Here is a 24,886-nt window from a genome sequence, read left to right as displayed (position 1 = left end):
AGAGGGAGGACGAGGAGGAAAACATGGACAGTTGTCCTCTTGGTAGGAACAGGGAAGTCTTGGTTGTTAGCAGTCTGGCACACATGACTGAGTTTATGTTCCACTGCCTTTTTGTTCCACTGCCTTTCCCATGACCATCGCATTGTATGCATTTTGGTCAACACTAATTACTGGTTGGTCACCCTTCTAGACCCACGCTACAAGGAGAACTTTCCATCTCTCCATCCTGTGGCAGAGAGGTCTACGAAAATGTTGCAGTACTAGAAGGACCTAGTTGAAGATTTATTAAGAAAATTCCCATTTCACAACGCTGGCAGCAGAGGTCACAGTTCCTTGGACAACCAAGGAGTAGACACAAAGGAGACACACACCAGATGCAGCAGAGGCAGAGGAACACTGTCAAAGGTCTGGGACAGTTTTCTCAGACCCTCCCACCGCCCAGGCCCTGATGCACGGGGTACTCTGACAAGGAGGGATAAGTTTTGGAAGATGCTGAAGGAGTGCCTTGCTGACCGTACTAGCGTCCTCTGTGATTACTTTGCGCCTTACAATTATTGTATCCAAGCTAGACACGTGGCATGAACGGTTTCTGTATGCCTTGAAGGTCCTGGCCAGCCCTGCCGCTAGCGTTTTGTCAGAGCGGGTTTTTAGTGCCTCCAGGGGTATTATAACTGACTTATCAAAGTGAACAAGGGCTGGATTGGCCCAGACTTCTCAACACCACCAGATGACAGCAGCAGAACATAAACTAAAATCCTTATTTTTCTGGTCTATTCCCATGGACCTTTTCCCACCCAAACATGGGTATATGCCTCAGGATTTCATCTTTTTTATGTCGTTCTCCTCCTCCACCACCATATCAACAGGGTGATCATCATGCAACCCCTCCATTCATTTTTTTAGGGGTGTTTATGATGTCTGCATTAAGAATTTTTAGAGGCCTACCTCTAACATTATTTGATATATATATATTACCCCCCAGGGGTAAATGTTTTATAGCCCATGCACATAGTGCATGCCCATTACAAGTCTAGGATACCCACTCTTTAATAATGGGAAAAAATGCTTTCTGAGGCCCTCTACTATGTCTCTTCAAATGGGTATTGGTGTGCCTCCTTCTAAATTTTGGCATCCCTTGCACTTAGTGCATACGCTTTACTAGTCTAGGAGACCCACTGCTTGTTAATGTGAAAAAAAGCTTTTCTGAGGCACCACCTTCTAGTTGAGAGAACATTTTTGGAAACCTAAAGAGCCGGTGGGTTCTATTAGTATATGATCCAGTCGGCACATAGGGAGTTCTCACACTTCATACAGGATTTCGCAGCTGGAAAAGGAGACTTTGTACAGTAATTACAGAAGATCCTTGTCTCCTCCATATCTGGCATAGTAGGAGTAGATGTGAAACGCTCCCCTATATTCCCCAGCAGGGTTGATGACATAACAGTCCTTGGTGCTGCTACGTACTGAAAAAACTCTTTTCAGGACTGATTCAAATCTATTCTATATTCTACAATATTACTATATTACCTCTTATCTGCAATTTGTGTATGAGTGAGCTATCGCACTAGGGATAGCGTATTACAGGCATCTAGTCAGGGATTATTGCCTTATAGTCCTTGCTGTGCTGCTGCAACAGAAAAAAAAATTATATTCTATTCCCTATTAGTACTGCTGTTAGCTGCATTTAGTATAGGGACAGGTGCTAGGTATCATCTGCTGGAAATAATTGGTCATTCTGGTTACATACATCTTTTACACTGTCTATAACTTGATTGTTTTTTTTTCCAAAAACTCCTTGACAGATTTGTGATTTTTACGGTGATCTATACTCAGAAATTCATCTAAGCAGACAGGGTTGCTTGCGTTCCTCCACAGTTTGGTGCTGCCACGTACAAAAAAAACTTTTCAGGACCGATTCAAATCTATTCTGTATTCTACAATATTTCCTCTCTTATCTGCAATTCGTGTACGGTGAGCTATCGCACAAGGGATAGCATATTGCAGGCAGCACAGTGGCTCAGTGGATAGCACTGCAGCCTTGCAGCGCTGAGGTCCTGGTTTCAAATCCCACCAAGGACAACATCTGCAAGGAGTTTGTATGTTCTCCCCGTGTTTGCGTGGGTTTCCTCCGGGTTCTCCGGTTTCCTCCCACACTCCAAAGACATACTGATAGGGAATTTAGATTGTGAGCCCCAATGGGGACAGTTCCCATGATGTCTGCACAGTGCTGTGGAATTAATGGCACTATATAAGTGAGTAAAATAAGTAAAAAATAAAAAATCTAGTCAGGAATTATTGCCTTCTAGTCTGTGCTGCTGCAACCGAAGAAAAAAAAGTCTAGAAAAAGAAGAAAAAAAACTTCTATTCCCCATTAATACCATTGTTAGCTGCGATTAGTATAGGGATAGGTGCTAGGTGGTATCATCTGCTGGAAATGAATGTTCATTCTGGTGACATACATCTAGTTACGCTCGCGCCCGGACTGACTGGCGTGAGCGTGATTAGTGATCCCACTGTATCATGAACCGAGGAGTGCCTGGAGGGGCGTAACTAAGTATCTGTCACGGGTGTGTCGCCACGAAGATCGTCACGATTACACAGCCTGACTTCTCGCAGCTGACTTTTTGGTGCTTTGTGTTTTCGGCAGTGAGGGAGTTAATTCTCTTTCTCTCTGTGCTAGACGAGGTCCAGCCTCGCCCAGCTGCAATCAATGCTGCTGTAGTGAGTCTCCTTCAAATGCCTGCTGGTCTGTTTGGGAAGTGTCGGTGAAAGCTTTTCATACAGACTTACAGAGCGGATCGTGGTATTTGGAGTTTCTGAGATAAGTGTATTTGGAGTGTATTTTCCCTTCCTCGCTTTATCATTTATCTCCTTTCCCGTTCGTGTTCCCTCTGTTGTAGTAGTGTAGTCTTTGTATGCAAGGTGGTTTTGGTTTTTCCCTTGTACTGTCTCGTTCGTCTAAGTACTGTGTGTGGGCATATTATTACTTGTCCTCTTTTGTTGTGATCGGGGTCCTTCTCAGGACTAGATTACTTAGGTGCAGGGATCCTCAGGAGGTAGGGATTACGCTGGCGGCCTGGACCTCTGTACCTTTAACAGTACCTCCAGGTTGAGGGATTAGTCAGGGCCCCAGCTTAGGGTCAGCTTAGGCCCCTACCTCCAGTATACAGAGACAGTGTGACATTTTCACCGACCCACTTAGTTTTTCTCCAGCTACCATGGATCCAGTAGCCGGTCTAGCTCGGCAGTTGCAGAGTTTGTCCATGGAGCTGGCGGACGTTAGGTCCAAGGTTTTGCATCCTCTGGAGCAAGCCGGACCAGAACCTAAAGTAGCTCTCCCTGACAGGTTCACTGGGGGGCGGGACAAGTTTTTTGTTTTCCGGGAGGCATGCAAATTGTACTTTCGGCTGCGGCCTCGGTCATCGGGGAGTGAAGAACAAAGGGTGGGAATTGTCATCTCGCTCCTACAAGGGGACCCACAATCTTGGGCGTTCTCTCTTCCCCCGGGCTCCCCGGCTCTCCAGTCAGTGGATAGGTTTTTCGCTGCTCTGGGACTCGTATATGATGACCCAGATCGGATCTCCCTTGCTGAGTCTAAGTTACGTAGGATCCAGCAGGGAGATCGTCCGGCGGAGGAATTCTGTTCGGAGTTCCGTAGGTGGGCCACGGACACCCAGTGGAATGACCCGGCTCTTAGGAGCCAGTTTTGTCAAGGTTTATCCGACAAATTACAGGATGTGTTGGCACAGTATGACTCTCCCGCGTCACTGGAAGCCGCTATGGCCCTGGCTATTCGCGTTGACAGACGGCTTCGGGAGAGGTGCGGGATAACTCGACCCCCTGTGATGACTCCACCTCCTACAAGGTCCCCTCATATGGTGGTTCCCCTGGTCAGTCCAGAGGAGCCTATGCAATTAGGAGGGACATCATTTCGGGGGAGGGGACCGGTGGTGCGCCATAAGACAGGAGGGTGTTTCTTCTGCGGGGTTCTTCTTTGTTAAGAAGAAAGATGGAGGCCTACGCCCTTGCCTGGATTTCCGTGAACTTAATCGGATTACGGTCCGAGATCCGTATCCACTCCCACTTATTCCCGATCTCTTTAATCAGATCGTGGGCGCCAAATGGTTCTCTAAGTTGGATCTCAGGGGGGCGTACAATCTGATTAGGATGAAGGAGGGGGATGAGTGGAAGACGGCGTTTAACACTCCGGAGGGGCATTATGAGAACCTTGTCATGCCATTCGGTCTGACTAATGCCCCGGCGGTGTTCCAACACTTTGTTAATGACATTTTTCGCCGCCTGGTGGGACAGTTTGTTGTCATATATCTGGATGATATCTTAATTTACTCGCCGGATCTGGTGTCTCATCAGGAGCACGTTAGGCAGGTGTTACAGATCTTGCGGGATAATAAACTGTATGCCAAATGGGAAAAGTGTGTGTTCGCCGTACAGGAACTCCAGTTTTTAGGCTTCCTGGTTTCAGCGTCCGGTTTTCGTATGGACCCTGGGAAAGTGCGGGCAGTTCTTGAGTGGGATCGGCCAGAGAATCTTAAGGCACTACAACGTTTCCTGGGGTTTGCTAATTATTACCGGAAGTTCATTCGTAATTTCTCGTCCATGGTTAAGCCTCTCACAGACATGACTAAAAAGGGGACGGATTTTTCTAGGTGGTCTGACAAGGCTTGTCAAGCATTCTCCTGCTTGAAAAAATGTTTTGCCTCGGCACCCATACTCATTCAACCTGATGCGTCACAGCCATTCATTGTAGAGGTAGACGCTTCCGAGGTAGGGGTGGGAGCAGTATTGTCACAAGGTTCGTCCCCTGGTAAGTGGCATCCGTGCGCCTTTTTCTCTAAAAAATTGTCGTCCGCTGAGAGGAATTACGATGTCGGCAATAGGGAACTCTTAGCCATTAAGTTAGCTTTTGAGGAGTGGCGCCATTTTTTGGAGGGGGCAGTCCATCCGGTCACCGTCATCACCGATCACAAGAACCTGCTATATCTGGAGTCCGCGAAACGTCTGAATCCCAGACAAGCTAGGTGGTCATTGTTTTTTACCAGGTTTAATTTTGTCGTTACATATCGTCCTGGGTCAAAAAATGTAAAGGCGGATGCCTTATCTCGTAGTTTCCCTGGGGCCGGGAATACGGACGACCCGATTCCTATCCTTCAGGAGGGGGTGGTGGTTTCGGCAGTATGCTCTGAGCTGGAGGAGGAGGTATTGGAGGCTCAGGGGGACGCCCCTGTTGGACCTCCGGGGAGACTGTTTGTTCCAGATCAGTTGCGACAAAAGGTGATCGAGGCACACCATAACTCAGTTTTGGCAGGACACCCGGGGAGTAAAGCAACTGTGGATCTTCTCTCGCGTCGGTTTTGGTGGCCTAACTTACATAAGGAGGTGGTAACTTTTGTCGCGTCCTGTGGGGTTTGTGCGCGCTCTAAGACCTCACATACCCGTCCGTCTGGGGCCCTCTTACCTTTGAAGATCCCGGAGCGTCCTTGGACTCATCTGTCTATGGACTTTATTACGGACCTCCCTCCGTCTTCGGGTAAAACGGTCATACTCGTTGTAGTGGACAGGTTCAGCAAGATGGCACATTTTATCGCTCTTCCGGCTCTCCCTAATGCTAAAACTCTTGCGCAGGTGTTCATTGGGGAGATTGTGAGGCTTCACGGGGTACCCTCCGATGTGGTGTCTGATCGGGGGTCTCAGTTTGTGTCCAAGTTCTGGAAGGCGTTTTGTGCACGGCGGGGGATGCATTTGTCATTCTCATCGGCTTTTCACCCTCAGACCAACGGTCAGACGGAACGTATGAACCAGAGCTTGGAGACATATCTCCGGTGTTTTGTGTCAGAGAACCAGGAGGACTGGGCTTCTTTCTTACCTCTGGCAGAGTTTGCTCTCAATAATAGGCGGAGCGAGTCCACTGGTAAGTCCCCGTTTTTTGGGGCATATGGTTTTCACCCCCAGTTTTGTACTTTCAGTAGGGGGGGCTCTTCGGGGGTTCCTGAGAAGGAACGATTTTCCTCATCACTCGCTTCAGTATGGAGAGGGGTGCTGAAGAATCTGAATACTATGGGGAACCGATACAAACGTATGGCTGATAGGAGGAGAGTGTCTGGTCCGGACCTAAGTGTGAACAATCGGGTATGGTTGTCTACCAGGAATATTAAACTTAAGGTTCCCTCCTGGAAACTGGGTCCCAGGTTCATCGGGCCGTACAGAATCAGTTCTATTATTAATCCGGTGGCATTCCGTCTTGACCTCCCCCCTACGTTTAAAATTCACAACGTGTTCCACAGATCGTTGCTTAAGAGGTATGTGGCGCCGGTGGTACCGTCACCTTTACCTCCCCCTCCAGTGGTGGTCAATGGTAACTTGGAGTTCCAGGTATCAAGGGTCATCGATTCACGTTTTAATCGCCGGTCCCTTCAGTACCTGGTTCATTGGAAAGGGTATGGTCCTGAGGAGAGGATGTGGGTTCCTGCGTCGGATATTAACGCAGACCGATTAGTTCGGGCCTTCCACACGACTCACCCGGATAAACCTGGCCCTGAGGGTCCGGAGGCCCCTCGTAGAAGGGGGGGTACTGTCACGGGTGTGTCGCCACGAAGATCGTCACGATTACACAGCCTGACTTCTCGCAGCTGACTTTTTGGTGCTTTGTGTTTTCGGCAGTGAGGGAGTTAATTCTCTTTCTCTCTGTGCTAGACGAGGTCCAGCCTCGCCCAGCTGCAATCAATGCTGCTGTAGTGAGTCTCCTTCAAATGCCTGCTGGTCTGTTTGGGAAGTGTCGGTGAAAGCTTTTCATACAGACTTACAGAGCGGATCGTGGTATTTGGAGTTTCTGAGATAAGTGTATTTGGAGTGTATTTTCCCTTCCTCGCTTTATCATTTATCTCCTTTCCCGTTCGTGTTCCCTCTGTTGTAGTAGTGTAGTCTTTGTATGCAAGGTGGTTTTGATTTTTCCCTTGTACTGTCTCGTTCGTCTAAGTACTGTGTGTGGGCATATTATTACTTGTCCTCTTTTGTTGTGATCGGGGTCCTTCTCAGGACTAGATTACTTAGGTGCAGGGATCCTCAGGAGGTAGGGGTTACGCTGGCGGCCTGGACCTCTGTACCTTTAACAGTACCTCCAGGTTGAGGGATTAGTCAGGGCCCCAGCTTAGGGTCAGCTTAGGCCCCTACCTCCAGTATACAGAGACAGTGTGACAGTATCAACCCGATCCGACTAAGGTCACACGGCGGCTCAGTCGACTCCGTGAACCAGTGAGGAACCGAGCAGAGGGACCAGGTGCTACTCCAGGTCAGACCCCGCAGGCGCGGTGAACAAGCAGAGCGGAGCAAAACCGCAGGTGCGGTGAACAAGCAGAGCAGAGAAAACTGCAGGTGCGGTAAACAAGCAGAGCGGAGCAAAACCGCAGGTGCGGCGAACAAGCAGAGCGGAGCAAAACCGCAGGCGCGGTGAACAAGCAGAGCAGAGCGGAACCGCAGGTGCGGCAAACAAGCGGAGCAGTGCGGAACCGCAGGTGCGGTAAACAAGCAGAGCAGAGCGGAACCGCAGGTGCGGTAAACAAGCAGAGCGGAGCAAAACCGCAGGTGCGGTAAACAAGCAGAGCAGAGCGGAACCGCAGGTGCGGTAAACAAGCAGAGCGGAACCGCTGGAGCGTTAAACAAGCAGAGCAGAGCGGAACCGCAGGTGCGGTAAACAAGCAGAGGAGAGCGGAACCGCAGGTGCGGTAAACAAGCGGAGCAGAGCGGAACCGCCGGAGCTGTGAACAAGCAGAGCAGAGCGGAACCGCTGGAGTGGTGAGCAAGCAGAGCAGAACAGAGCAGAAGGTGAAGGCAGACAGGACAGGGCTCTGTTCACATGGAACAAACTGGAAGATACAGGAAGATAGCTAGAACACAGGAGGTAAATACGGAGGCAGGGAAACGGGACGAGCAGAACCAGATACACACAAGGTACTTACAATGAAGTAGCGAGTGGACACAAAACTCACAAACAGAAGTACAGAGACAACGAGTTGGAGTTAGGTGCAGGTTCAGACACTGCAGGAAAAGGGAAGGTACAAACATGGAAACAAGCAAGAAACAGGCTAGGACACTGTTCAGACAGGAACTGAAACAGAAACAAGATACAGAAACGAGCCTGGGAACTCAGCCCCCAGGGTGGCGGAAACAGACAGGTAACAGGCCTGAGTATACAGCCCCCAGGGTGGCGGAACAGACTAGATACAGGACAGAACCTGGCAATTCAGTTGTAAGGGCAAACTGATAGAAAGTGTTGCTCAGGCACCTCCTACTGGGTGGAGGGGGTTTAAGTATCCAGTGACTCACAGCAATAGGCTGGGGACGCATTAGGACTGTCCACACAGTAGCTATAAGAAACAAGCAGAAAGCCGCGCCGACGCCCTAAGCAATCAGACAAGAGACGTGGACAGAACAGGTACTGGAGCAAAGAGTGCAGCATGGACTGACAGGTAAGATTGCGGTCTTGCATGGTGGGAGGTGGTGCACCATGCAAGCACGCCGCCAGTGATGTTACACATCTCTTCCACTGTCCATAACTTGATTGCATTTTTCAAAAAACTCATTGACAAGTTCGTGATTTTTACGGTGATCTGTACTCAGAAATTCATCAAAGCAGGCAAAATTAAATGATTTAATGTGTCCATTCGCCATTTCTGTATAGTCTCTGTATGTAAAAGGTAGTGGTGGGAGACGACTATGCTACTGGTGCTGGAATTACCGTTTCAGAACTCTCCAGTGCTTTGTTTCCATCCATTTCTGGGTGCTTCTTGAAGTATGTTTGGGGTCATTGTCTTGCTGTAAAACCCATGACCTAGGATGCAATCCCAGTTTTCTGACACTGGGCACTACATTGCGACCCAAAATCCTTTGGGAATTTTCACATTTTATGATGCCTTGCACACAGTCAAGGCACCCTGTGCCCGAGGCAGCAAAACAACCCCTAAATATCTTTGAACCTCCACTATACTTGACTGTAGGTACTGTGTTCTGTTATTTGTAGGCCTCATTCCATTTGCAGTAAACAGTTGAATGATGTGCTTTAACAAAAAGCTCTATCTTGGTCTCATCTGTCCACAAGACGCCTGCTGGCCCTCGAAAAATAGTGAGGACCGCCTGCTGGCACTCTATAAATTGTGAGGACCGTTTGCTGGCCCTCCAAGTTTCAAACTTTACAGTATTAATACTGTTAATACAATAATGAAAATTTGACCACCTGAGATGGATAAATTATATTGCAGTAGCAATATACAGCTATGCAAAGGATAGCCGGCTGATGGCTCTCCAAAAATGTTGAGTGAGGGCCGGCTTCTGGACCTCTAAAATTTGAGTGAGGGCCGCCGAATGGCCCTCTTACAGTAGTGAGAGCTACCTGCTGGCCATCTAACAATAGTGAGGGCCGACTGATGGCCCTAAAAAAAAATGGTACTTTCAGGGTCCCTCCTTCATAATTTAAACAGGATGTGGCTGATCAAGTCTCACACACCACATGGCCAGAGAAGGTATTAAAATGTTAAAATTACATTTACTGGTGAATGATTTTTCTCACTGTTGAAAGCAATGCGAATGTGCAAAAACGCAGTAAAAACACTATGTGTGAACATAGCCCAAGATGTGGAGGAGCATTTTTTTTCTCTTATTTATTTTGCCTTATATACAAGTCATTATCCTGGAAAGAATGTTTCTTAACATTCTTTCCAGTAAAATCCATTTTATCTTCTGTTTTGTATGTTTTTTTGTCAGTCCTTTAAAGTGGTGTAATACTCTGACAACATTGTTCCCAACCGCGGCCTGGGATTCAGAGATGTTTCCAGAGATCTTTCCCATGCTGTTCCCATACCATTTCAGCGCTGTTTACATCGATTTGAGCAAGTTTTAGACCCCTCTAGAAAGGTCGTGAATCAGCCCAGAACTACATGAGAGGACCTGGTCAGTGACCTGAAGAGAGCTGGGACCACAGTCCCATACATTAACGTTAGTAACACACTACGCCGTCATGGATTAAAATCCTGCAGGGCACACAAGGTCCGCCTGCTCACTCCAGCACATGCCCAGTCTCGTTTGAAGTCAAAGTCGATCGCAGCATTGCGGGGGCAAGTGAGGAGGTAAGCGCGATACTCACCTCCTCTCCGGCCTCCAGCAATGTCTGCGGCGGCTCTGACCTGATGCCGTCATAACAACATCCGGGTCACCAGGAGGCAGGACGTTAGTTTGGTCATACGCAGTATGGGTGCTAGGGTTAGGGTTGTATTAGGGTTGAGGTTAGGGTTGGGCTAGGGTTAGGGTTGGGGTTGTATTAGGGTTGGGATTTTTTCAAAAGTAAAGAAAAAAAATGATGACGATATGGCGACCAGTGTTGAGCGCAAGTGCTCGCTACTTGAGTTTGCATCGGGTGCTTGGGTACGCACTGAGTATCGCGGGTGTTCGAGTGACATGCTCGAGTCTCTGCCCCATATGCTTCGCGGCCCAAAAAAACGTTGCTGGGAACGCCTGCCATGCACGAGCCATCCCTGCATGTTTTTTTTGGGTGTCTAACAGCCGTGAAACATGCGGGGCAGGGACTCGAACATTTCACTCGAGCACCCGTGATACATGGCGCATACCTGAGTACCCGATGCAAACTCAAGTAGCGAGCACTTGCGCTCAAAACTAACGACAACTTATTCAATATGATGACCTAATGTTATCAAATTCTGTCGTACCTCTGGGTTCCAAATGTACACTATACCCCGTGATAAAATCCCTGAGGGGTCTAGTTTCCAAAATGGAGTCAATTATTGGGGGTTTCCACTATTTAGGCACATCAGCGTCTCCCGAAATGAGACATGGCGTCTGCTCTTGATTACAGCCAATTTTGCGTTCAAAAAGTCACACAGTGCTCCTTCCCTTCTGAACCTTGACGTGCGCCCAAACAATGTATTTTCCCCACATATGGGGTATTGGCGTACTCAGTAGAAATTTCACAACAGTTTTTCGATTCCATTTTCTCCTCTTACCCTTGTGAAAATAAAAAATTTGGGGCTAAAAGATCATTTTTGTGGAAAAAGTTAGATTTTTTTATTTTCATGGCTCCATGTTATAAACTTCTGTGAAGCACCTGGGGGTTAAGGGTGCTCACCACACATTTAGATAAGTTCCCTGAGGGGTCTAGTTTCCAAAATGGTGTCACTTGTGGGGAGTTTCCACTGTTTAGGCACATCAGGGGCACACCCGCTAATTATTTAAGCAAATTTTCCATTCAAAAAGTCAAATGGCACTCCTTCCCTTCCAAACCCTGTGTGCGCCCAAGCAGTGGTTTTCCCCCACATATGGAGTATCGGCTTACTCAGGAGAGATTGCACAACAAGTTGCACGGTGCAATTTCTCCTGTTACCCTTATGAAAATGCAAAACTGGGGGCTAAAAAACATTTTTGTGGGAAAAATGTGAACATTTTATTTTCATGGCTCCATTTTATAAACTTCTGTGAAGCACATGGGGGTCCAAGGTGCTCACCACACATCTAGATAAGTTCCCTGAGGGGTCTAGTTTCCAAAATGGTGTCACTTATGGAGGGTTTCCACTGTTTAGGCACATCAGGGGCTCTCTAAACGCAACATGGCGTCCGGTAATTATTCAAGCAAATTTTATATTCAAAAAGTCAAATGGCGCTCCTTCCCTTCCGAACCCTGCCGTGCGCCCAAGCAGTGGTTTTCCCCCACATATGGGCATCGGCTTACTCAGGAGAGATTGCACAACAAGTTGTATGGTGCAATTTCTCCTGTTAGGTGTAACATACCTGGCGGCGTCCTTGCATAGTGGTCCATCTCCCACTGTGCAAGAGCGCGCACTTGATCTCCAGTCCAGTCTGCTAGCCTGGCTTCCCTCCATGCTGTCTGCTTGCCCCTGTTTTTGCTGCTTAAGGGCGGCGCCTGATCACTTCCTGTTTCTTGTACCTGCTGCGGGCACACCCCTTGTGTGTCCTCAGCCTATTACTGTCTGTCACCTGGTATTTAACCCAGCTGCTCCAATGAATCCCTGCCTGAGCATTGTGTTTCATTCAGTGTGCGTGTTCACTCTGAATGTGCCAGGTCCCTTTCTGTGTTTGCTTGCCTGCCTTTCTTGGAGGCTGTATTTCCAGGCCTGTCTGAACACGCTCCTAGCCTGTTCGTTCCGCCTTCTAGGGGCCGCATACCTAGACCCGCTCCTGTATCTTGTCTGTCCTGTCTGAACACGCTCCTAGCCTGTTCCTCCCGCCTTCTAGGGGCTGCATACCTAGACCCGCTCCTGTATCTTGCTACTGTGTCTGTTCTTGTCTGTATACTCTTCTAGCCTGTTTCCTGTGTTTCTCTATGTCCGTACATTTCCTTTTTCTGCAGAGTCTGAACTCGTACCTAACTCCTGCTCGTTGTCACTGTACTTCCGTTTGTGAGTTTGTGGTCCACTCGCTACTTCACTGCAAGTACCCTGTGGGTATCTGGTTCTGCCTTTCCCTTCCTACCTGTTCCGTGTGTACAGAGCCCTGTCCCCCCTGCTCTGCCTTGCTCACCGCTCCGGCGGTTCTAGCCTGCTCTGCCTTGCTCACCGCTCCGGCGGTTCTAGCCTGCTCTGCCTTGCTCACCGCTCCGGCGGTTCTAGCCTGCTCTGCCTTGCTCACCGCTCCGGCGGTTCTAGCCTGCTCTGCCTTGCTCACCGCTCCGGCGGTTCTAGCCTGCTCTGCCTTGCTCACCGCTCCAGCGGTTCTAGCCTGCTCTGCCTTGTTCACCGCTCCGGCGGTTCTAGCCTGCTCTGCCTTGCTCACCGCTCCGGCGGTTCTAGCCTGCTCTGCCTTGCTCACCGCTCCGGCGGTTCTAGCCTGCTCTGCCTTGCTCACCGCTCCGGCGGTTCTAGCCTGCTCTGCCTTGCTCACCGCTCCGGCGGTTCTAGCCTGCTCTGCCTTGCTCACCGCTCCGGCGGTTCTAGCCTGCTCTGCCTTGCTCACCGCTCCAGCGGTTCTAGCCTGCTCTGCCTTGTTCACCGCTCCGGCGGTTCTAGCCTGCTCTGCCTTGCTCACCGCTCCGGCGGTTCTAGCCTGCTCTGCCTTGATCACCGCTCCGGCGGTTCTGGCTTGCTCTGACCCTTTGCTCACTGCTCCGGCAGTCTTGCTCCGCTCTGATCCTTTGCTCACTGCTCCGGCAGTCTTGCTCCGCTCTGACCCTTTGCTCACTGCTCCGGCAGTCTTGCTCCGCTCTGACCCTTTGCTCACTGCTCCGGCAGTCTTGCTCCGCTCTGACCCTTTGCTCACTGCTCCGGCAGTCTTGCTCCGCTCTGACCCTTTGCTCACTGCTCCGGCAGTCTTGCTCCGCTCTGACCCTTTGCTCACTGCTCTGGCAGTCTCGCTCCGCTCTGACCCTTTGCTCACTGCTCCGGCAGTCTGGCTCCGCTCTGACCCTTTGCTCACTGCTCCGGCAGTCTTGCTCCGCTCTGACCCTTTGCTCACTGCTCCGGCAATCTGGCTCCGCTCTGACCCTTTGCTCACCGCTCCAGGCGGCCTCGTCCTGCTCCGCTCTGACCCTTTGCTCACCGCTCCAGGCGGACTCGTCCTGCTCTACTCTTGCTCACCGCTCCAGGCGGCCTCGTCCTGCTCTACTCTTGCTCACCGCTCCAGGCGTCCTCGTCCTGCTCTACTCTTGCTCACCGCTCCAGACGGCCTCGTCCTGCTCTACTCTTGCTCACCGCTCCAGGCGGCCTCGTCCTGCTCTACTCTCGCTCACCGCTCCAGGCGGCCTCGTCCTGCTCTACTCTCGCTCACCGCTCCAGGCGGCCTCGTCCTGCTCTACTCTCGCTCACCGCTCCAGACGGCCTCGTCCTGCTCTACTCTCGCTCACCGCTCCAGGCGGCCTCGTCCTGCTCTACTCTCGCTCACCGCTCCAGGCGGCCTCGTCCTGCTCTACTCTCGCTCACCGCTCCAGGCGGCCTCGTCCTGCTCTACTCTCGCTCACCGCTCCAGGCGGCCTCGTCCTGCTCTACTCTCGCTCACCGCTCCAGGCGGCCTCGTCCTGCTCTACTCTCGCTCACCGCTCCAGGCGGTTTTTCCTGCTCTACTCTCGCTTACCGCTCCAGGGGGCCTCGTCTTGCCCTGCTCTCGCTCACCGCTCTGGGCGGCCTTACTCTGCAGTGTTTGTCCTCCACATCTGTGGTTCTGTTCCTGAGTCCCAGTGTGTACTGGGTCCTATCCCGCCTGTGTTCCTACCTGCTAGTGCCTCCCTGACTGCACTCTAGCCGTGCTTGCCTGCATACCCGCCTGCCTGTATACCCGCCTGCCTGCATACCAGTCGTGCCTGCCTATACCCACCAGTCTGTGTGCCAGCCTAACCAGTCTGTTCCTGTATTCCCCTGTGTGAGTCAACAGCCGTGTCCGGGGTCTGTCCTGGAGTAGCACCTGGTCCCTCTGCTCGGTTCCTCCGTGGTGCACTGGCGTTGTATGCCGTCGTGCGACCCTGGTCGGATCGGGTGAATACCTAGTTACGCCCCTCCAGGCATTCACTCTCCGGCACGGTCCAGTGGAATCACACGCACACGCCGCTCAGCCCGGGCGTGTGCATTACATTAGGGTACGTGCCCACGATGCATTTTTCAAGCGTTTTTGCTGCGGAATTTTCCGCAGTGTAAACGCTTGGGAAACGCATGGTAAGCCTTCTGCCATGGTCCCCTATGCACTTTCAATGCCCATGCTGCGGAATTTTCCGCAGCGTTTATGCTGCGCTCAAAAATCCGCAGCATGTCCATTAATTTTGCGGAAGTGCTGCGTTTTTGCCACCATTGACTTGCATTAGAACGCGCCAATTCCGCAAGACTGCATCTGTACTTGCGTAATTGGCGCGTTCTAATGTGCGGATGGTACCCGAGTGTGGAGAAGAGAAGACTCTCCTCCACACCCAGGTACCATAGAAACTGTAAAAAAAATAAAGATTATATTCACCTTCCGACGGCCCCCGGTCTCCTTCCCTGTGCTTGCGGGCAGGACTGAAGGACCTGCGCTGACGTCACAGTCATGTGACGGCAGGTCTTTCAGTGCAGTGTCCCGCGATCAGCTGGCAGCCAGGAAGGAGCGCAGCAACACACGCCGGACCATCGGAAGGTAAGTATAGGTTTATTTTTTTATTTTTAACCATTCTAAAGGTCACACTATATAAATCCATGCTGTTTGCATGGATTTATATAGTGTGACCAAGTTGACAAGCACTTTCCAAGTGATGCTAAAATCTCTTTGAAAGCGCTTGTCAATCCGCATGCGGAAACGCATGTGAATCCGCATGTATTTCGCAGGAAAAACGCATGTACAATCCGCATGCTTTTTTTCTGCCAGGGAGATGCAGAAATACTACAGAAATTTTCTGCTTCATTTCTGCAAGTCCTCTTCCGGATAAACGCATGCGGAATTCCGCACGCGTTTATCGTGCGTTTATACTGCGATTTCCACATGCGGAATTGCCTTGCGTTTTTTATTGCACAGCAAAGGCAATTCCGCTTGCGGAAACACAAAATTAATGAACATGTTGCTGATTTTTCCCCGCAGCAAAAACGCTGCGGAAAAATCCGCAGCATGGGCATTGAACTTGCGTAATCACATTGGGGACCATGGGGGGCGGATAACATAGCGTTTCACAAGCGTTTATGCTGCGGAAATTCCGCAGCATATCCGCTTGAAAAACGCTACCTGGGCACATACCCTAACCCTCATGAAAATGCAAAACTGGGGGCTGAAAAACATTTTTGTGGGAAAAATGTGAAAATGTTATTTTCACGGCTCCATGTTATAAACTTCTGTGAAGCACATGGAGGTTGAAGGTGCTCACCACACATTTAGATAAGTTCCCTGAGGGGTCTAGTTTCCAAAATGGTATCACTTATGGGGGGTTTACACTGTTTAGGCACATCAGGGGTTCTCTAAACGCAACATGGCGTCTCCTAATTATTCAAGTAAATTTTACATTCAAAAAGTCAAATGGCGCTCCTTCCCTTCTAAGCCCTGCCGTGCGCCCAAACAATGTTTTTTCCCCACTTATTTTCCCCACTTATATCTGAGTGCTCAGGGGAAATTGCACAACAAATTTTGGGGTCCATTTTTTCTTGTTACCCCTGCAAAAATAAAAAAATTGGGGTCTAAAGTAACATTTTTGTGAAAAAAGTTAAATGTTCATTTTTTTCTTCCACATTCGAAAAATTATTGTGAAGCACCTGAAGGGTTAATAAACTTCTTGAATGTGGTTTTGAGCACCTTGAGAGGTGCAGTTTTTAGAATGGTGTCACTTTTGGGTATTTTCTGTCATAAAGGCCCCTCAAAGTCACTTCAAATGTGATGTGGTCCCTAAAAAAATGATTTTACAAATTTTGTTGTAAAAATGAGAAATCGCTGGTCAACTTTTAACCCTTATAGCTCCCTAATAAAAAAAAAAAATTGGTTCCAAAATTGTGCTGATGTAAAGTAGACATGTGGGAAATGTTATTTATTAAGTATTTTGTGTGACATATCTCTCTGATTTAAGGGCATAAAAATTAACATTTTGAAAATTGCGAAATTTTCTAAATTTTCACCAAATTTCCGATTTTTTTCACAAATAAACACAAGTGATATCGAAGAAATTTTACCACTATCATGAAGTACAATATGTCACGAAAAAACAATCTCAGAATCAGCGGGATCCGTTGAAGCGTTCCAGAGGTATTACCTCATAAAGTGACAGTGGTCAGAATTGTAAAAATTGGCCCGGTCATTAACGTGCAAACCACCCTCGGGGGTAAAGGGGTTAATAAACTGTTCGGCTGAACCCGAACAGTCAGGGGTTTGCCCATCACTAGTTATAGATAATCTAGCGACAGAGAATGTATAACTGGTGGAGACAGGTTGAACTTGAACCTGTGTCTTTTTTCAACCTCTAATCAAATAGTGAATTACTGCTTTCTTAAGTTCTTGTTGGTGATCGGATAGGGTCTAACTGTATACAAATATAAAGAAAAAAGGAATCCGACACTCCTAAAGTAAGGAGTAACAATTTCTTTAATTATATGCTCCACTGTAGTGTATGTACGTGACGTTTCGGTCAACATGACCTTTTTCAAACATAGGCCACATTCACACATCAGTGTTTGGTCAGTATTTTGCATCAGTGTTTGCATGCCAAGCCATTAGTGGAACTTACAGAGAAAAACTATAATTGAAAGATTGAAACCTGTTCTGTGTTTTAGAGACACTCCTGATTTTGGAAATACTGATGAAATACTGATCACAAATACTGATATGTGAATGAGGTCATACACTGTGAGAAGCAATAACATAGTATAAGAAAACACAAAGAAAAAAATAATAAAACATATAGTTATTCATGACATATATCACAGTTTGAAATCTAATGAAAAAGCAGACATATTATGTGCAAGCCAATGTTCATCAATAGTAATTGATAGTTCATCAAATCTCATATACATAGGAAGACAAGTATATGAAGGGTTAAGGCCATAAATGGAACATCCTGGGGTTGTATATACATAACTGTAGAAGAAGCTACAAAATACAGAATCTTATTTTTCTTATTTTTTCGTTTATTTTTTGCTATTTTTTTTTATTTTTTTCATCTTTAATTTTTACTTTTATCATGTATTTTTATTTCTTCTTTTTATATTTATTTTTATTTTCTATTTTGCCCCCCTTTTTTTTCCTGTGTTCTTAATATTTCTGTAATAGAGATAATAAAAAAATTGAACAGTTCTGCACATGTGAAGTATGCAAATACAGAATATGCATTTTTAGACTGAACCCACTGACTTCCATGTGCTGACTATACAGATCTGTTATAACGTGCCACGCATGGAAATAGACCATGCACATAGAACAATATCACGTGCATAAAAAACAGAACCATAAATAAACCTGTGTAAAGGCATTGACACCTTTCTTTGAATAAAATGAACAGAGCTGAAATCACGGTCTTGCCATGTTTGCTACATGTTGTCCTTTGTCTATATAAACGTTACAGTAATAATTTAGTGTTTCTTATTTTCTACAGTTCAAGTAAACACCTCCGAAAATGATATACTACCCTTGGTTAGGAAGCATTTTGTTTATGGCAGCTCAAACCAAAAAGGTAATTTCCTTGTTGTCTCTATTTTTTGTAGTAGAGAAGATGATCACAATATTGTGCTGTGTCATTGGAGATTTATTGATGTGCAGAAAAAAATCCCCATTTGCTAATTTGGTAACACAAATCACGAGACGTGTGTGTGGCTTTCATTGTGCTATGCCAGGAATAATAGTGAGGTAAGCTTCATGTAGTGAAGAAAGGGCAGTGAAATAGGAAATTGTGTAGTACATTTTCATTTTTAAAATAAACCTAGGACCCAAGTTGTCTAAACTGTCTCAGTGAGAGTTTGCCCTCGTTCCCTGTCTAGCACCGTCATTAGGGCATACTTGTCAATACTGTCTAAGGCATGAGCGGTCAGGTGGATTACAGCGGGGGATATCTTCGGACAGGTGAGTATAAGAATTTTTTTTATTTTATTCTTATTTTTACACCAGGACACAGCGAAAGCAGAATACTACTATCATCATTGTCCCTTTCTAGCGCTGATCACAACGCAAGGAGGGGACAATGATGAGGGCAGCGTTCAGCACCCCGTGCTTGGGAACAGCGCTAACTGTACCGCTGATTGCCATGCGCTAGTACGTTTCACACTGATGACACACGGATGTTATCCGTATGTCATCACTGAGCATGTGTGCAGAACGTTTTGCTTCCTGTGCTGCAAGAAAAAAACGAACATATCAGCGTATTTTGCACATGGACACACGGTCCGTGGAAACACACTGACATGTGCACAGACTCATTCTTTTGAATGGGTCTACGTGTGTCAGTGTCTCCAGTACATGTGGAAACAGACACCACACATACTCAAAACACTGACATTTGAAAGGTGCCTAAGGGTGCTTTCACATTGTGTTCCTGCCCACTTTCGGGCGTATGTGTATATGGGGCCATACACTATAATGGTGCCGACAGAGTCAGCGCGTGCCCTGACGTGCATCATTTTTAGGCGTATACGCCTACTGGATGCGGAGACCCAAACACAAGTCTACTACATCTGAGCGGCCACCTCCAGTAGGCATATACGCACAAAAATGATGCATGTCAGAGGACATATTGACTCTGTCTGCACCATTATACTATACTCATCGGCACATATGCCCAAATTCCTTTTTGCGGGAGGTTCGGACGAAAACCCCAATGAGACCACTGAACGTAGGCAAGAACGGAATGTCTCAATTACACATCCGAGATGCATCCATTTTTTCACAGATACACCATGTACCCATTATATTACATGTAAAATGTGTCTGTTCAAAACACGGAGACATGTTCGTTTTTTTTTGGTCAGCACGGATGGCAAGGGCCAATTAAAGTGTCTGGGTCTGTGAAAAACATGTACAACACATGGATGACATCCACATGCCATCCATGTGCTGTACATATTTAATATGGAAAAGGATAGGAGAAGCTTTGTAATTTATTTAGCCGTCTGTGAAAAACACTGATGAGACACTAATAGTAAAAACGGACACATGGATGACAAACTAATGCAAAACACTGATTGACACAACCTGTTTAAAGATAGACATATCAATGAGGTCAAAGGCCTCATCAGACATACGTGATTTTTCTCATATGTAAAAACACAGACTGTTACCCATAAGGGTTTTGGATCTGATTTTGATCAGTGTTTGGTTAGTATATCTGTTTTTATCATCAGTGTTTCCTCAGTGATTTTTTACTGATAGGAAAAAATATTAACTGCAAAGCTCTATCCATTACAATGTTAGGGATCCTTCACACATCAGTGATTTTTCTTATATGCAAAAATCAATCCGAACTTCATCAGTGTTTTAAATCAGTGTAAGGGCTCTCTCCCACTTGCGATTAAATCGGACAAATGCAATCCGATAAAAAATCGGATTGCATTCGGTCCAATGTTAATCTATGTTGGTGTGCTCAGAGTTTGATCAGAGTATGGTCCGAGTGTCAACTGATTTTTTCATACTGTATGTGGAGAAATGAAAAAAAAAATTCTCCATCTTCTCCATTCTGACAGTCCGTGAAAATTGGACCGCACTCGGATGACATTCGAGTGAAGTACGATTTTTTTTACAGACCCATTGACTTGCATTGTCAATTTTGATTCAACCCACGGATCAAAATCGGACATGTCTCCGTGATTTTTTGCGAAAAATCACGGACATATGAATGGCCCCATAGACTATCACAGGTACAAGTGCTATGAAAATAACGGATAGCACTGGCACACGAAAATCGGACATCTAATAAATGAGGGCTTAAATCCGTCAGATTTATCTCAGTGATTTATGCTGTTTCATAAATGTTTTAGACTGTCTACTCTAACATTTGGCCAAGAATCGGTGAACAAGCATTCATGAGAATGATCATTTTTATAGGCCATGTAAACATACCGGCAGGTTATTGGATCACTTATGCCAGCTTAAAAATCATCGTTATTGTCAGCAGATCACCCCTTGTAAACAGGGAATGCTCTGCCTAAAGCAATTAGGCTGTGTGCCCACGTAGCATTTTTCAAGCGTATATGCTGCGGAATTTCCGCAGCGTAAACGCTTGAAAAACGCATGTATATCCGCACCCCATGGTCCCCAATGGCATTCCGCAATGTCAATGCCCATGCTGCGGATTTTTCCGCAGCGTTTATGCTGCGTTCCAAAATCCGCAGCATGTCATTTAATTTTGCGTTTCCGCATGCAGAATTGCCTTTGTCCAATGCATAAAAAACGCAAGGCAATTCCGCATGTGGAAAACGCGTGATAAACGCGCGAAAAATGCGCGATAAATGCGTGCGGAATTCCGCATGCGTTTTTCCGGGAGAGGACTTGCATTTATGAAGCAGAAATTTTCTGCTTCATAAATGCAACGTGGGCACATAGCCTTATTATGCTGTATGGGGACAAAATGATCATATTAGGTTGCGTTCCCATGATGAGCTTTTGGTGAGTTTTTGATGTAGATTTTAACATATGTTACTTGCATTTTATCGAAAATACGCAGCTTCAAAAACTCACTAAAAACTCATCGTGGGAACGTAGCCATAATGAGTATTTGTCTGGCTGTTTAAACAGGCAAGTAAACAAGCTCTAATAGACTTCTATATAGATTGTCAGTGTTTATTAATGGCCCAAGATCGGCCCATCTGAATGCACTTTAAGTTTACAACTCCTATTAAATGGTTTACTATATGCCAGAAATTTGCGTCAAAATTTTGGCCCATGGTGTCTTACGTCATGCCACACTACTTTTTACTGTAGTCACACACTTTTGACGCAAGGTGCAGAAAGTGCCTAAAACACATAATAAATATGGCACAAGTTATAAATTTTTTTATTAAATTGCAGCTGAATTTCAGCTTATTTAGGGCTCGATCACGCTGGCGAGTAGCATCCGATGATTCTCTTAAACTCTCTCTAGCGTCCGATCTCTCGGCTTAAACTCTGTTGCGAACGTGATCCGAGTGTCATTTTACTGTGATCCGATTTTCTTGCATGCGAAAATCGGATTATAGGTGCAGAGAACTTAATTTCTCCGTCTTCTCCATTCTGTGAATCGGCATATATCTGACTGCACTCAGATGACATCCGAGTGCAGTCCGATGTTTTGCATGCACCCATAGACTTGTATGGGTGCACGCCATCCGATATGTACTGCCAATCGCAGCATTAAGCGATATTTTTTTCATGCCGACTTGGAGCAAGTGCTATCTGATGGAACAAAATCTGCAAAGTATAGTGACCCCAACACAGCCCTCCATACAGTATAAGGGGCCGCCTTACAGTATAATAACCTCCACTCAGTATTATGAAACCAACACAACCCTCCACACGGAAATATCGGAAAGCACTCGTACGAGTTATACGCTGTCTATTCGCCAGTGTGAGCGAGCCCTTAGCTTGATAAATCCCTTAATGTTTCCTTTCTCCATTGCATATGAGTATATAAAAGAACTGATCTCTAATTTGTGAAATGGAGAACTTTATCTAGAGATCTCCAGTAAAGAAATAAGATAGTTATGCATTTTACCTACATTTACTTGGTGTGGTTAAATAGCTGGATTTGCTCAAAGCCTCAAACCAAGATGTACAGTACAGACCAAAAGTTTGGACACACCTTCTCATTTAAAGATTTTTCTGTATTTTCATGACTTTGAAAATTGTACATTCACACTGAAGGCATCAAAACTATGAATTAACAGATGTGAAATTATATACTTAACAAAAAAGTGTGAAACAACTGAAAATATGTCTTATATTCTAGGTTCTTCAAAGTAGCCACCTTTTGCTTTGATGACTGCTTTGCACACTTTTGGCATTCTCTTGATGAGCTTCAAGAGGTAATCACCGGAAATGGTCTTCACTTCACAGGTGTGCCCTGTCAGGTTTAATAAGTGGGATTTCTTGCCTTATAAATGGGGTTGGAACCATCAGTTGTGTTGTGCAGAAGTCAGGTGGATACACAGCTGACAGTCCTACTGAATAGACTGTTAGAATTTGTATTATGGCAAGAAAAAAGCAGCTAAGTAAAGAAAAACGAGTGGCCATCATTACTTTAAGAAATGAAGGTCAGTCAGTGTGAAAAATTGGGCAAACATTGAATGTATCCCCAAGTGCAGTTGCAAAAACCATCAAGTGCTACAAAGAAACTGGCTCACATAAGGACCGCCCCAGGAAAGGAAGACCAAGAGTCACCTCTGCTTCTGAGGATAAGTTTATCCGAGTCACCAGCCTCAGAAATCGCAGGTTAACAGCAGGTTAACAGCAGCTCAGATTAGAGACCAGGTCAATGCCACACAGAGTTCTAGCAGCAGACACATCTCTACAACAACTGTTAAGAGCAGACTTTGTGCAGCAGGCCTTCATAGTAAAATAGCTGCTAGGAAACCACTAAGGACAGGCAACAAGCAGAAGAGACTTGTTTGGGCTAAAGAACACAAGGAATGGACATTAGACCAGTAGAAATCTGTGCTTTGGTCTGATGAGTCCAAATTTGAGATCTTTGGTTCCAACCGCCGTGTCTTTGTGCGACGCAGAAAAGGTGAGCGGATGGACTCTACATGCCTGGTTCCCACAGTGAAGCATGGAGGAGGAGGTGTGATGGTGTGGGGTGCTTTGCTGGTGACACTGTTGGGGATTTCTTCAAAATTGAAGGCATACTGAACCAGCATGGCTACCACAGCATCTTGCAGCGGCATGCTATTCCATCCGGTTTGCGTTTAGTTGGACCATCATTTATTTTTCAACAGGACAATGACCCCAAGCACACCTCCAGGCTGTGTAAGGGCTATTTGACCAAGAAGGAGAGTGATAGGGTGCTACGCCAGATGACCTGGCCTCCACAGTCACCAGACCTGAACCCAATTGAGATGGTTTGGGGTGAGCTGGACCGCAGAGTGAAGGAAAAAGGGCCAACAAGTGCTAAGCATCTCTGGAAACTCCTTCAAGATTGTTGGAAGACCATTTCCGGTGACTACCTCTTGAAGATCATCAAGAGAATGCCAAGAGTGTGCAAAGCAGTCATCAAAGCAAAAGGTGGCTACTTTGAAGAACCTAGAATATAAGACATATTTTCAGTTGTTTCACACTTTTTTGTTAAGGCTAAGTGCCCACGTTGCGGAACTGAAGCATATTTTTTACGCTTCTCCCTGGCGGGAAAATCGCATGCGGATTTTACATGCGGTTTTCCCGCCAGGTAGAAGCGTTTGTGAGGCGTCTTTGCAGCGTCTTTGCATGCATTTCCGCATGCGGGTTATCAAGCACTTCTCCTAGTGATTTAAGCATCACTTGGAAAAGTGCTTGTCAACTTGTTCACACTATATAAATCCATGCAACCGGCATGGATTTATATAGTGTGACCAAGTAATAGTTAAAAAAAAGAATCAGAATGGTAAAAAATAAAAAAATAAAGTTTATACTCACCTTCTGATGCATTCTCGGCCCCGTCCGGAGTCTTGAGCGGCTCACGCTGTTGTGTGCAGGACCTGCGGTGACGTCATTGAGTCATGTGATGGGTCACATGACTCTATGACGTGGCAGGTCCTTCACACAACAGCGCGACGGAGGGAAAATATCAGAAGATAGGTATAAACTTTATTTTATTCTTTTTTTTACAGGTTCTTTGGTACCCAGGTCTGGATGAGAGTCTCCTCTCCTCCAGACTTGGGTACCATCCGCATGCGGAAACGCAAAATTAATGAACATGCTGCGGATTTTTGACCGCAGCATATATGCTGCGGAAAAATCCGCAGCATGGGCATTGACATTGCGGAATGCCATTAGGGACCATGGGGTGCGGATATACATGCGTTTTACAAGCGTTTACGCTGCGGAAATTCCGCAGCATATATGCTTGTAATCCGCAACGTGGGCACGCAGCCTAAGTATATAATTTCACATCTGTTAATTCATAGTTTTGATGCCTTCAGAGTGAATGTACAATTTTCAAAGACATGAAAATACAGAAAAATCTTTAAATGAGAAGGTGTGTCCAAACTTTTGGTCTGTATTGTATCTTCATAATCCCACCAATGTTTACTGACAATAAAGACAGTAATGGAATGCCATACACTAGTATAACATTATACAGTGACATGTGAAAATTTGGGCACTCCTAGTCAAAATTAGTGTTATTGTGTACAGTTAAGCAACTTGAAGATGAAATGATCCATAAAAGGCCTATAGTTATCCTATGTAAAATAACCCTATGTCCGAATCATCCGGGAGGTGCACCTAGGGTGAAGTATCCGTCTATCTATAGAATGACATTTCCATCTAT

The 24,886-nt window shown here is 46.5% G+C and overlaps 1 protein-coding gene across 2 annotated transcripts in view; it reads left to right on the top strand.

Moving 5' to 3' along the window:
- The window catches only part of ZPBP2 (zona pellucida binding protein 2), a 160,627-nt gene that overhangs the window by 5,216 nt on the left and 130,525 nt on the right, over positions 1–24,886 (top strand). For both annotated transcript variants that reach the window (XM_073681106.1, XM_073681105.1), the window contains exon 2: positions 18,056–18,133. In XM_073681106.1, the coding sequence (XP_073537207.1) occupies positions 18,056–18,133 (78 nt within the window). The remainder of the gene's footprint in view (positions 1–18,055; positions 18,134–24,886) is intronic.

The sequence above is a fragment of the Phyllobates terribilis genome, unplaced genomic scaffold (assembly GCF_046119375.1).
Source record: "Phyllobates terribilis strain yellow unplaced genomic scaffold, ASM4611937v1 Scaffold_5__5_contigs__length_657084704, whole genome shotgun sequence".
Lineage (NCBI taxonomy): Eukaryota > Metazoa > Chordata > Amphibia > Anura > Dendrobatidae > Phyllobates > Phyllobates terribilis.
This window is presented reverse-complemented; position numbering and strand designations above follow the sequence as displayed.